Source organism: Pristis pectinata, chromosome 16, assembly GCF_009764475.1.
Source record: "Pristis pectinata isolate sPriPec2 chromosome 16, sPriPec2.1.pri, whole genome shotgun sequence".
In the NCBI taxonomy this organism is placed as follows: Eukaryota; Metazoa; Chordata; class Chondrichthyes; order Rhinopristiformes; family Pristidae; genus Pristis; species Pristis pectinata.
Genome location: NC_067420.1, coordinates 18,079,098 through 18,095,845, shown reverse-complemented (window position 1 = coordinate 18,095,845; position 16,748 = coordinate 18,079,098). Strand labels below are relative to the sequence as shown.

The 16,748-nt window shown below is 46.0% G+C and overlaps 1 protein-coding gene across 1 annotated transcript in view; it reads right to left on the bottom strand.

Annotated features, from left to right (window-relative positions):
* Positions 1-7,073, bottom strand: part of LOC127578752 (ubiquitin-conjugating enzyme E2 variant 1-like) — a 68,876-nt gene extending 61,803 nt beyond the window's left edge. Inside the window, exon 1 of the mRNA XM_052031169.1 lies at positions 6,874-7,073. Coding sequence (XP_051887129.1) covers positions 6,874-7,045 — 172 coding nt within the window. The 5' untranslated portion in view covers positions 7,046-7,073. The remainder of the gene's footprint in view (positions 1-6,873) is intronic.
* Positions 7,074-16,748: the final 9,675 nt, after the last annotated feature.

Here is a 16,748-nt window from a genome sequence, read left to right as displayed (position 1 = left end):
CAGGCTCCAGCAAATTTCAGGAAAGCCACAAAGAAACCCAAGACCACAGTCATGTGTTAGTGGCTTTCATGGATTTGCACCGTCTTTATGTGCTCTAAATGTTGACCGATTACTACATAGAGCAATATTCACAGCACTGACTCAAATAATCTGCACAGACTTTATTTGGACAAAACTTCATACTAGCCACAAATATAAATATGAAATCCTTGGACATCAGTGCATGCATGTTCAACTCTAATTCCTGTTATATTTGACTAAAATGCTGTTACCTGACAAAGAACTTTTACAACTTGAAATATCAAAACTCAGACACCAAAATTTGAAGGCATTATTAGGGGTAGAACTTTAAATTCCTGGTTTATAGGTACTTTTGACTTTTTTTAAAAAAATATTTCTAGCAAATAACATTTTTAATCCAGTGCAAGTTTCCAAAATAAATTGCAACTAAAACTGTAATGACATAGTAGTTCATCGCCAACTGCATTTTCTCTATTTGGGGCTTCCCTTTCCACCAAGGGAATCTAGACAAGTCACCAAAATAGTATTAGGTTTTTACAGACAAACAACATAGTCAGTATTTTATGCACAATATACATATTTTGAAAGCCACATTCTTAAAGCAAAAATGACTGGTTGGAAATAAAACCTTGATATATTTTGTAGCAGTGTAAAAATGAATTTAAGAAAAACTGAGTCATCATCAGGGCATTTGATCATAAATCAGTTAAAACTGGAAAATTCAAGCACTAGCTACAGATAGCACTGATGAAAATGACAACGTACAAGGAAACATTAGGTATTTGAACAGCATATCAATTTCAACACAAATTAAATGTGAAGTGATACACATGGGTAGGAGGGACAAGGAAGCCATGTTAGATAATAAATGCCTGATTGGGATAAAGGATTTCAATGAGAAGTAGCGATGCCATGAAACCATCATGATTCATTTCAGCATAATAGATGCGAAACTTATACAAATCATATGGAAGTATGCTTAGCTCTGATCTCCACATCATAAAGGGCAAGGAAACAGGAAGTGTAATAAAACTTGAAAAGCTTCCCTAATGGCAAGTTCTTAAATATATCTGCCAATATGCACAAATGACGGTTAGAAGATCTTTGATTTTTTAATCAGAGATACAGCCTGGAAACAGGCCCTCTGGCCCACCAAGACCACAGCAGTCATCAACCAGAGAATGCTGGGACATTCTCTCTTCTTCCATCAGGTAGAAGATACAGGAGCCTGAGGGCACGTACCACCAGACTTAAGTACAGCCTCTACCCCACAGTGATAAGACTATTAAACAGTTTCCTTATACAATGAGATGGACTATGACCTATGATCTACCTTGTTGTTACCTTGCACCTTATTGCACTGCACTTTCTGTAGCTGTGACACTTTACTCTGTACTGTTATTGTTTTTTTTAAACCTGTACTACATCAATGCACTCAGTACCAACTTGATGTAACTGCACTGTGTAATGAATTGACCGTGTGTAAAACAAGTTTTTCCACTGTACCTCAGTACAAGTGACAATAATAAACCAATACCACATTTCAGGATCAACTTGCAGGATGCATCCATGCAGAAAGTTTATAATTCAATCCCAAAATACTGCTCTGTAATGAGTAGTAATCTAAAATTGACAACCACAATGTGCAGAATTCTCCAGATATTTAAAGAGTTGAGTCAGTGTTTTGTAGCATTTACTTTCTTAACAGAAGGACCAATTTTGCACCTTCTACCATTCCTGGGGATCTATTACTTTAATATTCCATTTGTCTTGATACACAATCTGAATCAGTCAGAGTTTAGAGCAATACAGCACAGATACAGGCCCTTCGGCCCAACGAGTTCATGCTGACCATGACACCCACCCAGCTAGTCCCAACTTCCTGCATTCAGCCCATATCCCTCCAAGCCACACCCCTCCATGTACCTATCCAAGTGCTTCTTAAATGATACTATTGTACCTGCCTCAACCACTTCCTCTGGCAGCTCATTTCCATATACTCACCACCCTCTGTGCAAAGATCTTTCCCCTCTCACCCTAAATCTATGCCCCCTAGCTTTGGACTCCCCTACCCTGAGGAAAAGACTGTTACCATCTACCTTATCTATGCTTCCCATATTTCTAAACATTTCTATAAGGTCAGCCCTCAGTTTCCTACGTTCCAAGGAATAAAGACCTAGCCTGGCCAACCTCTCCCTATAACTCAAAACTCTCTAGTCCTGGCATGATCATTGTAAATCTTTTCTGCATTCTTTCATAAACAGGGCGACCAAAACCATACAAAGTACTCCAAGTGCAGGCTCACCAATATGCCAACTTCTATACTCAAAGCCTTGACTGATGAAGGCCAGTGTGCTAAATGCCTTTTTCACTACCCCATCTACCTGTGATGCCACTTGCAATGAACTATGCACTTATAATCCTAGGTCCCTCTGTTCCATTACACTCCCTAGTGCCCTACCATTCATAATACAAGTCCTATGCTGGTTTGACTTTAAAATGCATCACCTCATCTGTATTGAAATCCATTTGCCACCACTCAGGCCACTTCCCTAACTGATCAAGATCCCCTGTAATCTACAATAACCTTCTTCAGTATCAAAGATACCTCCTAATTTCATGTCGTCTGCAAACTTACAGACCAAGCCTTGTGTATTCACATCTAAATCATTTATATAAATAATAAATAACAAGGGTCCCAACACCTACCTCTGTGGCACACCATTTGCCACCAGCCTCCATTCTGAAAAACAACCTTCAACCACCCTCTGCTTCCTACCTCCGAGCCAATTTTGAATCCACTTAACTAGCTCTACCTGGATTCCATGGGACTTAACCTCCCAGACCAGCTTACCATGCGGGACCTTGTTGAAGGCCTTGCCAACATCCACTGCCCTACCCTCATCTACCATTTTGGTTACCTCTTCAAGAGATTTGTCAAGCACAACTTTCCATGCACAAAGCCATGCTGACTCCTGATCAACTTTGTCCAAATGCTGGCAGATCCTGTCCCTCAGTAACTTCCCCACTACTGACATCAGGCTTACTGGCCTACAGTTCCCTGGCTTGTCCATGTTGTTTTGTTCTTTAAGAAAGGTAACATTAGCCACCTTCCAGTCTTTGGGAACTTCACCAGTGGCTAACAACAATGCAAATACCTCCACAAGGGCCTCTGCAATTTCTTCCCCAGCCTCCTACAAAGTCCAAGGATGAAGTTGGTCAGGCCCTGGTGATTTATTCAGCTTAATGCCCTGCAAGCCTCCAAATACCTCCTCCCTGGTAATGAATTTCCTCCAAAACATCTCCACTAGTTTTCCCTCATCTCTTGATCAACCATGACTTTTCTCCTCAGTAAACAGAGGAGAAATATTTGTTGAAAATCCCACCCATCTCCTGCAGCTCAAGGGATAGATGGCCCTGCTGATCCCCAAGGGGACCTACTCTCCCTAACCACCCTTTTACTCTTTATATAGCTACAGAACCTTTTGGGATTTTCCTAAATCTTACTTGCCAGATCCATCTCATACCCTCCTTGCCCTCCTAATTTCCCTCAAGAGTATTCTTAATCTTTTTTATAGTCATCAAGGGATTCACTCACCCCTGACCTCCTAAACCCAATGTATGCTTCCTTTTTCTTTACCAGAGGCTCAATATCCCTCAACAGCCAAAGTTCCCTAAACTTGCCAGATTTACACTTCACCCCAACAGGAACATGCTGCTCCTGGACCCTTGATATCACAGTCTTAGAAACCTCCCACTTGCTATTCATTCCCTTCCCTTCAAACAGGCTCTCCCAATCGACTTCTGCTTGAACCTCAATCACTCAGTGATTTTGTTTGCCTTGCATCTCAATTAAAACAAGCAATTCAATTTGATTACCTGTCTTATTAGACAAATTGAAACAAAGCCAAAGAAAATATTAGATTGGCCATTGAAAGGTCCGTTCTTTAAAATTTTTTAAACAAGATTAAGGTAGAAGCAGCAAAATGGAGACGATTATGGGAAAGATTTATGTCCAAATGGCTGATGATGGAGTGTGACAAATTTTAATACAAGTCAGAAACTAGAAAATCTTCACAATTTATAGGAAAGGACTGTTAAATGTTTAAAATTCAAAATATCTTTTAGGTGGGCAGAAAATGATTTCAGATACTAATGAAATTCAAGGAAGATCTCATCTGTAATCTAGCAAGAAATTCCAAAACCTACATTAAGCTGATTACCATTTTCTTTGCTGTGTAAATTGACTGCATCAATCTTATTAAAACATACTGTTTAAAAAAGTTCTGAAGTCATTTCAGATGTTAAATAAGGCAAACTCGTTTTGTGCAAGCTGCTCAAAGCTTGTTTTCAAGATTCATTCAGCTCAAAGCCTTGTCACATTTCCTTGAACAATAAAACAGCCACAATTCATGTAGAAAATAACTACATATTAACAAAATTCATCAGAATTAATTTTGCAGGTCATTAGCAAACAGTTTAAATTCAAAATCAGCAATGGCAATTCTGCATCATTTATTGGTCAAGATACATTTAAAATGGACTCATTTTACATACCACTATAGCTCTGCTTCTGAAAGACAATCTCCATCTCTATTCTGAAGTTGGGCAATAAGCACATATCTACTTTAACAATTTCATAATCAAAGACTGTGGTAATCAACCTTAAAATCTAGAGGTTACATTGATTTAAAGGCTGAGAACAAATTAAAACTGCTTCCAACTAAAATTAACAGTAGGAGCAGGAAATCAGATGGGTTAAAAATGATAATTAATTTTGTCAGCAAGAATGTTCAAATTAGATTAGGCTAAAGTTAAATAATGGCACAGACAGTAGATTAATGAAAGGCCTGACTATTGGTCATTTCCTCACCCACCCCCACAATCATGAAAATTAATTTAGTCATAACAGATAAAGCTTACCTCGCTTCATTAGCTTTACAACTACAATCATTATTTCATAATGCACAAGCAAAAGAAAAACAGAAAATGGAACAATTCCCAAAACAGAAGTAAAATCCCAGATTAAAATCATTTACTTTAATGACCTTACATTTATTGAACACAAGAGAATAGACTCAAAACACTAAAATAAAAATCTGGCTCATCTGCAATAAATACGATATGACATATTCTGCCACCATAAGCTAAAATTCCTACCCCTCAACATGAAGTGTTCCAAATCTAGTCTTCTTGTCTTCCCTTGTAAGGACTAATTCCTTGCCTTTGAGGGAAGCCTCAAGAAATCTTCTAATTGATACACTGGTACTTTGCAGGCACTGATTAGTTACAGCATCCTTAATCCTCCAGTCCAAACACACCAAGTACACCCATCTACTGAAAGAGACATTATCTTGAGTTGCTCAGTGCTGTGCCAGGAACCTCACACGAATCCCTGCACTCTGCTGGTACTCCCCAACATAATCACCTGAAGGCTTGGTGTGGAGAGGCTGCCTGCGAGGGATAGGGCAAATGGTATGGTGCTCAGGTCTGTGCCATTGTTTGGGACTGCTTGTTTATGTGTATAAAGTATGCCCATATGCTATAGTCTTTCATCTCCTGTTGGATATGATGGATCCTGCTTTCTCTTTCCTTGTACAGCTCTCCTAGTCCAGAGATTTCTCTATGGTAAGAAGTTCAGCAATAGTAACACTGTAGGATCCAAGCCATCTGTTGACACAGTAGAAGTTGCCAGTCCCTAGTAACTACCTACACTGGTGATGCTAACCAAGGTGGAGTTCCAAGCCCTACATCTCAGTGCCAAGGGCCACACTGCTTGCCCAACAACCCGCCCTCAGAGAGCCTCTCCACACCAGACTGAGTGATTCATGCCAGATTGCCTGCACAGCAGTGATCCCAGTAACTATGCAGTACACAACATTCACAGCTTCCTGTTGTAGAGGAAACTGCATTGTGTGCTTAAGGAACACTACCTTTCTATTCATAAGCAGTTCTTTGTCAGTCATTTGATAATCTAATCCTTCACCCACAGTATCATTCCCATTCCGATGCAAGCATGAGGAAGAGTTCCCCACTTCCAGACGCCAAACTCACTGTGTTCAACAGTCTGCTGTTCCAATTTGCAACTCATTCAGCATCATTATTTGCTTCTTTAATTCTCACATTACTATCCTTTGGGGATTTACACCATCAACACTTTGTTAATTTACCCTGTCTTCCACCCTATTCCCCTCCCTTTTACTGCATCTCAGATATGTTCAATTGTTCTCAGACATGTTCAAAAAGGTCACATTTAACTCTCCATTACTCCTACTTAAGTTGTTCGCTAAGCCTAGTATAATGTTTACTTGTCTATTGGAAGAGTTTCTTTCTACCGCCAACATCTGTTCCTATCAAAGGAGAATCCCTTTTATCCTCAAATCCTCCATACCAACCCCCCCATGCCCACAACTTCCCCCACCGCCAGGGATAGTTTCCTCCTCCCTTAACCACCCCACATCCCCTATTCCCCATCCACTTACAGGCGTCCCTCGTCCCCCCAACATTGCTTCCGCCTCTCTATTTCGGAGGAGGCTATCCTCCACTGTATAATGATCTCCATCCCTGACCGACCGACCACCCACCCTACTGCCTGGGAGACACCCCACCCCCAATCGTCGCCTTAGTCACGTAGGACGCCCCCCCCCCCCCCTTCCAACAGCTCTCCGTCCTGACTGGTCTCTCCTCGCATCAGACGGCCTCCACCCTCCCACCAATTCCCAGCCGCGTCCGGCTCCCTGCCATCACGGGCCCAGCAGCGAGTCAGCGACCGGATGCCGCCCGGCCTGGGCTGGGGCTCCGAGCCGGGGAGCCGCCGCCGCCCCATCTCCTGTCGCTCGCTCACTCACTCACTGGGAGAGTACAACTGCGCCAGCTCTTTAGCCCCGGGATGCTGAGGGCCCCAGCGGGGCACGGCGAGCTCGCCTTCCTCCTGCCGACCGCCTTCGAGAGGGGCGAAAGCCGGATCCTCGGTCGCCATGGACGCCCTGACATTCGGAGAGCAGCTGAGCCCCGCACTCGCCATCTTCAACCTCCGCCACTCGCCGAGCGCGCCGGACTAGCCAATCAGCAACGTCGCTGTCGAATAAGGGACCGACGCCGGATCTTGTAGCCAATCAGCATGTCTGCACCTGAGGTAGCTTCAGTGCAGCCAATCGACATTTCCCTATTCCGGAATCTTTATGACCAATCAGAGTTGACCGGTTGGCTGACCTGTCGGGCGGCGCCGTTAGCGCTTTGGCCAATGAGAGCTTGGTACCAGCTGTCTGGATGGTAAGTAGTCGAGAGCCATTCGGTCATAAAATAATCCCACATTCACATAGGAAATAGGAACAGCTATTCGGCTGGGCCAATCCATGCTGAAGTGTGTGCTGCATTCAAGCTGCTCGCAGTCTCCACACTTAAATCTCAGCCTCCCTATAAGTCTATCTATACTTTACAAATGAGCCACTCCCTATGATAGTGAGTCCCATGATCTAACCACACTTGAGATAGGGGAGTTAGTTCTGATTTCCCAAATGGATTTCTGGGTGACTGTCTTTCAACGATGACACTATTCCCCTCTGCTCTACTCTCCATAGACACATGATTGTGTGGCTAGGCACAGCTCCAATGCCATCTTCAAATTCGTCAATGACATCACTGTTGTTGGATGAATCACAGGTGGCGATGGGTCAGCCTACCAGAGTGAGGTAGGACACTTGGTTGAGTGGTGCCACAACAACAACCTCTCGCTCAACATCGGCAGCGCTGATTGAAAGAGCTGATTGTTGACTTCAGGAAGGGGACGGAGGGTGAACATGCACCAGGCTACATTGAGGGATCGGCGGTGGAGAGAGTCAGCAGCTTTAAATTCCTTAGCGTTAACATATCAGATGACCTACCCTGGGCCCAGCACATAGATGCAATCATAAGGAAAGCGTGCCAGTGCCTTTACTTTCTTAGGATGTTAAGGAGGTTCGGCCTGTCACTGAACACTGTAACAAACTTCTAAAGATGTACTTTTGAAGGTATCCTGACTGGTTGCATCATGGTCTGGTACGGCAATTCGAATGTGCAGGAACATAAGAAGCTGCAGAGAGTCGTGGACTCAGCCCGATACATCATGGGCACATCCCTCCTCACCATCGGTGGGATCTACAGGAGGTGCTACCTCAAGAAGGCAACATCCATCATTAAAGATCCCTACCATCTGGGCCATACCATCTTTTCGCAGCTACCATCGGGCATGAGGTACAGAAGCCTGAAGTCCCATACCACTGGGCTCAAGAACAGCTACTTTCCTTCAACCATTCGGTTCTCAAACCAACTGGCAAAACCCTAATCACCACTACAGCTTAGCAACACTATGACCACTCTGATCACTTTGCACTAAAACAATCGCTTTGTTTTGTTTGTTCTAATTGTGTTTTTTTTCTTGTAAAAATTGTGTATAGTTTATTTAATTTATGTTTTTCTCGTGAATGCAGCTTATATGATGCTATGTGCCTGTGATGCTGCTGCAAGTAAGCTTTTCATTGCACCTGTGCATACATGTACTTGTGCATATGACAATAAACTCAACTTTGACTTTACTTTGAAATGGAAACAGTTTATCTGTGTTCACTATTGTAATTCTGCATAATTTTAAAGACCATTATTAAGTCATTCCTGTGCCTTTCCACAGAATTATAGATTCATGGAATGGTTACATCATGTCCCATTCCCCAGACCTCATGCCAGGACCCTACAAATTCCTTCATTACAAACATTTATCTAACTCATTTTTGAATGCTACTAGTGAATCGGCCTCAATTACTATCCAATTAACTTCCATTTCCCACATCTCATAAAATGATTGCTCGTAAAATCACAGAGATTTACAGCATAAATGGGGGACATTCAGTTCGTCTTGTCTCTGTTAACCAAAAATCAAACAATTTAGGTTATTCCCCTTTCCCCTTTCCCTGCTCTTAGACCTTGTTTTGGTTATAGCTGTTCAACTATGCTTCCAGAAAACAATGAAAGCTTTTTAATTTGCTTTCAGGCACAGGGTACAAATCCCTGCTACTCTTTGGGTTAAAACATATTTTCTCAACACTGCTCCATTCTTCTATAATTAAATATACTGTACCTTCCCTAGTTACTAAGCACTTTATTCTTGGCATTCAGAATATGTGATTTTAAAATGTGTATTGAGTTATACCAGCATGTCCTGGTATAATTATCAACCGTGTTCACTTTATGATTAAGAACATAAGATATGAATTAGGTATGGGACATTCAGTTCCTTGTACCTGCTCTGCCACTCAAAAAGATCATGCCTGATATTTTAAATGAGCACCACTTTCTCGTTCCTATATCCCTTGATTCCAAATATTACATACCCAATAATAACGATTTCTAACTTAAATTTGTCTTAATGCTTCCCATTTTCTTGCTTTTGTGCACACTCTATTTCCCATCACAGCTTTCACTTAAGCTCTTTGGGACACTGGAATGTTCTTTTTCTCTGCAGGACCTTTTAAAGTGAGCAAGTCATCACCTCTGACTTTCTCTCTCAGTCTCCCTCGCTGCATCTAACTACAGTGTATTGAGTCAACAGTTGTACATTCAAACCTGAGGAAACATCATGTGTGGGATCTTTAGACTCCAAACCTCCTCTAGATAGAATACAATCCTATCCCAAGGCTGAATTCAATTCATTTGGCCACTCTGTGTGCAGCAGAAGTCTAATAGATGCTACACGCTTTTCCAAGATCTGTGCACTCTCTTGCACTAAGGTAGCACCCTTATTGACTTAAATGACCTCACCGCAACGCCCTGCATTGAGCTTCTCACCTGCCATCTTCACTTGCTTTGCCAAACAGGTTACCACTTTTCCATTTTCCATGATCATCATGTCAGAACTTCAACTGGTGAGCCTGTTATGGCCTCATCTGTAAGGTCCAGACCACTTGGCGCCACCCACCCCATCTGACCAGTGGTTTCCTTGGTGAAGTCAGTGCACTCCATACCTTTAATGGCTCTGGAATTTCATCATTGCCCAAAGATGCAATTTTTTGCAGGGCAGAGTCCCTCAACTCAAATTACTCAATCTAATTGTTACCCATGACTGCAGGGACATAGCCCTGCCCCATCACCATAGGTAACTGGTTCCATTTCTTTTAACTGACAACCCAATAGTCTATCTTCCCCCATTACCTGGAGATATTCCTAACACCTCAATGAAAAGTGTTGAAACTTTGATACTGCTACAAGCCAATATTCACAATGCACATGATTACTGAGAAGGGATCATTTTGTTGACATTTCCCTCTGCAGGTGTACATCAAGTTCCATTTAAGATATTCAACTCCACCTCTTAGCTCTCCAGTTCCAGCCCTTAATTAATCTACATTTTTGACACTGAACGTCCAAGGTAAACAGAGACTACTGTCCTTTCTGGGTGTTGGCTTCTTAAAGGTCTTGAACACCACTGCAGTGTGACCTGTCTCGTGGCAAGTAAAACACCGGGCTGTGCTGCACTGGTATTCTGAGGCAATGTGACTTCCTTAACAGCATACTGCCTTTTCTATTTAAATGAATTGTACTCTTCCTGCATCTGGTACTCATGTGACCTACTACTTTCTCTCTGAAGACACTTGTAGCATTCACATGTCTCAGTTGTGAAGAAGACCACACTGCCATTATTATCTCCCTTGGTTTTATTTCTGCCTGCTTCTTGAGGTTGTGTTCTAAGCAAAATTCTTCCACAGTCTTTCCTTATTTTATCTGAGGGAATTAAGGGTCCAAAGGGTCAAAGAACTTCAGCTGAATTCTCTAAATCTTGACCCTTTCTCTAAATCCAAATAAGTCCAAAAATTGCATCTTGTAGCCATTGTTTTTAACCTGATGGCATAATCGTCCACCATTCCCTGTGGTCCTTGGGAATGTGTGTCTTGCGAAAATCTGTGAAGGGACTGGATTAAAAAAGACCCTTCAGGGGTCTTACAATGTCCTTGTTAGAGACTTTGTTCACATTTCATGACACCAATAAACTCAGTAGTGCTTCATGTCTTTCAGTCTATTATTAAAAAGAGCATTGCATTCATCTTTACACAGATGACTGCATGGCTCTGTTCCCTGTCCTCCTCTGAGAGTTCAACAATATTATTTACTCTCAGAAAAGCCTTATTTCATTCCATATGCAGAACAGATAACTGCAACCTCTCACACGTTCAGCTCACTGACAAATCTGCTATGTCCACCTCCTGGCATCATTACCACTCTATCTACAGAACACCATTCTCTTTTCCCATGCACTGGTTACTTCTACAGTTTGGCAGCTAGCTACACACTATGAAATGAAGACACAGAGTCGCTGGTTTCAAAATCAGAGGTCGAATGCTGACCCGGGGCGCAGTGCGCCTTTAATAGCTGAAAACTTACCGCGCTACAGTTTCCGCGCTGACGTCACGTGCGGGTCACCTGACCTTCCCGCGTGCGGGCTTTCCCAGCCCAACGCTGGGGAAGAAGGAGGGCCCCACGCCATCTTGGATCGGGGCCTCCAACAACTTCGCGATGTCGGGAGCCAGTTCGAATGCCGGTGCGGTGAGTCGCTACATAACCCCCCCAGAACCGGCAATACCGTTGCGAAAACCAGAATGAAATAAACTATGACTTGGGTGGCCTGCCCTGGCGCTGCGCTCGCTGTACCACCATGGATTGGTCCGACTCTAAATGAGCCGGCTTCAGCCAGTCAACCATAAACACCTCCTCGCAGCCCCCAATGTCCAGGACGAACGTAGATCCATTGTTCCTGACGACCCGGAATGGCCCTTCGTACGGCTGTTGCAGCGGTGATCAGTGCGCGCCCCTCCTGACAAAGACAAACTTACAGTCTTGGAGGGGAGTCGGCATACGGGCCGGCACCTTTCCGTGTCGCGAGGTGGGAATCGGGGCCAGGCTTCCAAGCCGCTTGCGCAGCTGGTCGAGCGCCGCGGTAGGTCCTTCCTCTGGCCCCCAAGGGGCTGGTAGGAACTCACCCGGGACGACTAAGGGCGTTCCGTAGACCATCTCCGCGGACGAGGCATGCAGGTCCTCTTTTGGCACAGTGCGTATCCCCAGCAGGACCCAGGGGAGTTCGTCCACCCAGTTGGGCCCCTTAAGGCGGGCCATGAGTGCTGACCAGGTGGCGATGGAACCTCTCCACCAGCCCATTGGATGGTGGGTGATAGGCGGTGGTGAGGTGGATCCGGGAAGCCCACAAGTCGGCGACGGCAGACCACAGGCCGGAGGTGAATTGAGCTCCCCTGTCGGAAGTGATATGTGCCGGGGCACCGAAACAGGCCACCCAAGTTGACAAAAGGGCCCGTGCGCAGGACTGGGCGGAGGTATCTGCGAGGGGAATGGCTTGCCAGCGGGTAAAACGGTCGACAATCGTGAGGAGGTACCGCGCTCCTCGGGAGACTGGAAGGGGGTTGACCAGGTCGACATGGATATGGTCGAACCTCCGGCAGGTAGACTGAAAATCCTTTAAGGGGGCCTTGATGTGCTGCTGTACTTTCGAGGTCTGGCAGTGAGTGCAGGACCGGGCCCATTCGGAAACCTGTTTACACAGGCCATGCCAGACGAACTTGTCGGACACCATCCAGACAGTAGTCCGGATGGATGGGTGTGCATGGCCGTGGACGGCATCAAACACCCGTCTGTGCCAGGCAACTGGGATGATGGGGTGGGGTCTACCCGTGGAGATATCACAGAGCAGGGTGCGCTCATTGGGGCCTACCAGAAGGTCTTGCAGTTGCAGGCCCGAGACTGCGGTGCGATAGCTGGGCATCTCCATATCCGTTCGCTGTGCCTCCACTAAGGCACCGAAATCCACCCCCTGGGACAAAACCTGGATGGTGGGCCGTGACAGTACATCCACGACCACGTTCTCTTTCCCCGACAGATGGCAGACATCAGTGGTGAACTCGGAGATGTATGACAAGTGCCGCTGTTGCCGTGCAGTCCAGGGATCTGAGACCTTGTGGAAGGCGAAGGTCAACGGCTTGTGGTCGGTGAAAGCAGTAAACGGCCTGCCATCCAAGAAGTAACGGAAGGGTCTGATGGCCAGGTACAATGCCAACAGCTCGCGGTCGAAGGCGCTATATTTGAGCTCTGGTGGTCGAAGGTGCCTGCTGAAGAACACCAGCGATTGCCAACGCCCTTCGATAAGTTCTTCCAGCAGGCCTCCGACTGCTGTGCTGGAGGCGTCGACCGTGAGGGCAGTCGGGACATCCGTGCGCGGATGCACCAACATGACCGCGTCCACCAAGGCTTGCTTGGTTTCAACGAACACGGTGTGAGCCTCTTCCGACCAAACAATGACAGGAGAGCAAACAACGGGCGCATGATGTGGGCCGTGGATGGTATGAACCGGTGATAAAAGTTTACCATACCGAGGAATTCCTGCAGGCCCTTGATGGAGGTGGGTCGGGCGAAATGGCAGATGGCGTCGACCTTCGCAGGCAGGGGCGTGGTGCCGTGTTTGTTGATCCGATGGCCCAGGAAATCGATTGTCTCCAGCCCAAATTGGCATTTGGCTGGGTTGACGGTCAGGCCGAACTCCCCCAGGCAAGAAAAGAGTTGGCGGAGGTGCGTGAAATGTTCCTGGCGGCTGTTGCTGGTGATCAAGATGTTGTCGAGGTAGATGAAGGCAAAGTCAAGGTCGCGCCAGACCACGTCCATGAGTCGTTGGAAGGACTGAGCAGTGTTCTTGAGACCAAAGGGCATCCGGACGAATTCAAAGAGGCCGAAAGGTGTGATCAGCGCCGTCTTCGGAATGTCGTCTGGATGCACCAGGATCTGGTGATACCCGCGGACAAGGTCAACCTTGGAAAAAATGTACCGCCCATGTAGGTTGGCAGCAAAGTCCTGAATGTGCGGCACGGGGTACCGGTCCGGGGTAGTAATGTCATTGAGGCGTCAGTAATCGCCGCAGGGCCACCAGCCTTCGGCTGCCTTGGGGACCATGTGTAGCGGAGAGGCCCATGGGCTGTCTGACCTGCGGATGATCCCCAGCTCCTCCAATTTTTTGAATTCCTCCTTCGTGAGGCGGAGCTTGACTGGGGGTAGCTGCCGGGTGCTGGCATGGAGGGGAGGGCCCTGGGTGGGGATGTGATGCTGGACGCCGTGCTTGGGCAAGGTGGTGGAGAACTGGGGCGTTAGTACGGACGGGAACTCTGCCAGGACCCTGGCGAACTCATTGGTCGATGTGGTGACTGAGTCGAGGTGTGGGGCTGGCAGCTTGGCCACACCCAACGAGAACGTTTGGAAGGTCCTGGCATGTACCAAATGCTTACCCCGTAGGTCAACCAGCAGACTGTTGGCACGAAGGAAGTCTGCCCCAAGGAGTGGTTGCGCGACGGCGGCCAGGATGAACCTCCAAGTAAAGTTGCAGGTGCCGAACTGGAGGTGTACCAATCGGGTGCCAAAGGTCCAAATGGCACTGCCGTTGGTGGCTCTGAGGGCCGGTCCTGGTGTGCAGTTGCGAGTCTTGCGGCCGGTGGGAGGCACGATGCTGATTTCGGCTCCAGTGTCCACTAGGAACCGACGTCCAGAACGCCTGTCCCACACGTGCAAGAGGCTATCCGGGTGGCTAGCCGCTGTAGCCATCAGCGGCGGCTGGCTCTGGCGTTTCCTGAAAACCTGCATGGTGGCCGGCCTGCTGGGCCGCTGGGTACGTGGCGTGGCAACGCGCTCGACGGACGCCCCGCTCTCCTTTCTCGCCCGCCAAAGGACATCCGCCCAGGCGGCCACCTTCCAGGGTTCTCTGAAATCGGCATCCGCCAGGAGCAGGTGGATGTCGTTAGGTAACTGCTCCAGGAAGATCTGCTCAAACAGCAGGCAGGGTTTATGCCCGTCTGCCAGGGCCAACATCTCATTCATGAGCGCAGAGGGGGGTCTGTCGCCCAACCCATCGAGGTGAAGTAGGCGGGAGGCCCGTTCGCATCGGGAAAGGCCGAAAGTCTCGAGAAGGAGGGTCTTGAACTTATCGTACTTCTCCTCCTCCGGGGGCGCCTGGATGAAATCCTCGAACTGGGCGGCGGTGTCTTGGTCGAGGGCGCCCACCACGTAATAGTACTTGGTGTCGTCCCTGGTGATCTGGCGAACCTGGAACTGGGCCTCGGCCTGGTCGAACCAGACACGGGGCTGGATGGTCCAGAAGGTGGGCAGTTGAAGGGCTACTGCCTGTACCTCTTGCTGTGCAGACATCGTGGGTCCAAAAACATTTGGGCCTGTCGGGGTCACCAATGTAATGGCTAGATACACACTATGAAATGAAGACACAGAGTCGCTGGTTTCAAAATCAGAGGTCGAATGCTGACCCGAGGCACAGTGCGCCTTTAATAGCTGAAAACTTCCCGTGCTGATGTCACGCGCGGGTTCACCTGACCTTCCGTGCACGGGCTTTCCCAGCCAATGCTGGGGAAGAAGGAGGGCCCTGCGCCATCTTGGATCGGGGCCTCCGACAACGTCGCGATGTCGGGAGCTGGTTCGAATGCCAGTGCGGTGAGTCACTACAACAGTAGTAAGGTCCTAAATTCAGTGCCATTGTTGCATCCATAGATTCTTCTCTAAATCCTGTTTAGTAAGACAGTAACTAAAATAATGTTTCTAACCAAATATTCTTTATTGATAGTCAAGAACACTCACATAACAGCTGAAGTGGATACAACAATTTATCAGAACTCGTACTACATGGTACACACAATTTAAGGTAGACCTAATATACCACATCTGCTACTAGAATCTTCTCACAATAGGAGAATGGGATCTACCGAAAAGTTTTAAGTTGTTTTCAGAAAGGATAACTAATGCTGGTCTTGCACCAGTATTCACAAAGAGGAGCATCAATGACTAAATCAAATGGAGCATTATCAGCCTCTTGTCACATTTTACGATTGGAGGAATTGATATAAATAAGAATTTTGTACACTTGTTATTTTTCCACTCACCAAATGCAGTTGATTATGAGTCTACTGTAGCTATTACAGGAATAGTGCAGAACAATATTATAAGAATCTGTTTGGTAGTGACAATTCCAGACACATATACAAAAAATGCCTGAGGCTAAGAAAATGTTGAGGTAAGATTGGATTCAATGATATTCCTCCTTTATTATGGTTAATAAAGTCTCAGTGTGGTTAAACTGGTCAGGCAACATTTGTGAAAATGTGGAAGTAGAAGTAATCACCCTTTAATTCTTTACTTGTTTTATTACCATCCATTTTACTTTTCACCATCATATTTTTTGCCATTTAACCTCTTATACCTTTTATGCAATTGCTTACCTTTTCAATCTTAAAACCATTTTTCATCTTTATCTTTCTCTCCTGTGATAGAAGGTCACTAACCAGAAATGTTAACTCTGTTTCTTTCTCCATACAAAATGGTTGACAGATTGAGTATTTTCATATCTTTTCTTTATATTTAAGATTTCAAATATCTTGCCACTGACATATTCTATAAACCCAATGATTCCCATAGCTATCTTGAATATACCTCTTCCCAGCCTGCCATCTACAAGGATGCCATTCTTTTTTCTCATTTTCTCTGTCTTTGCAACATTTGTTCTCAAGATGAGGCCTTCTGCTCTAAGGGTTCTAAAAAATCATCCTTCTTCCTGAAACATGGCTGCCCCCGACATAGTTGATGGAGCCCTCACACACATCTCCTCCATTTCCCACATGTCTACTCTCACTCCCCCTCTCCCCAGACAG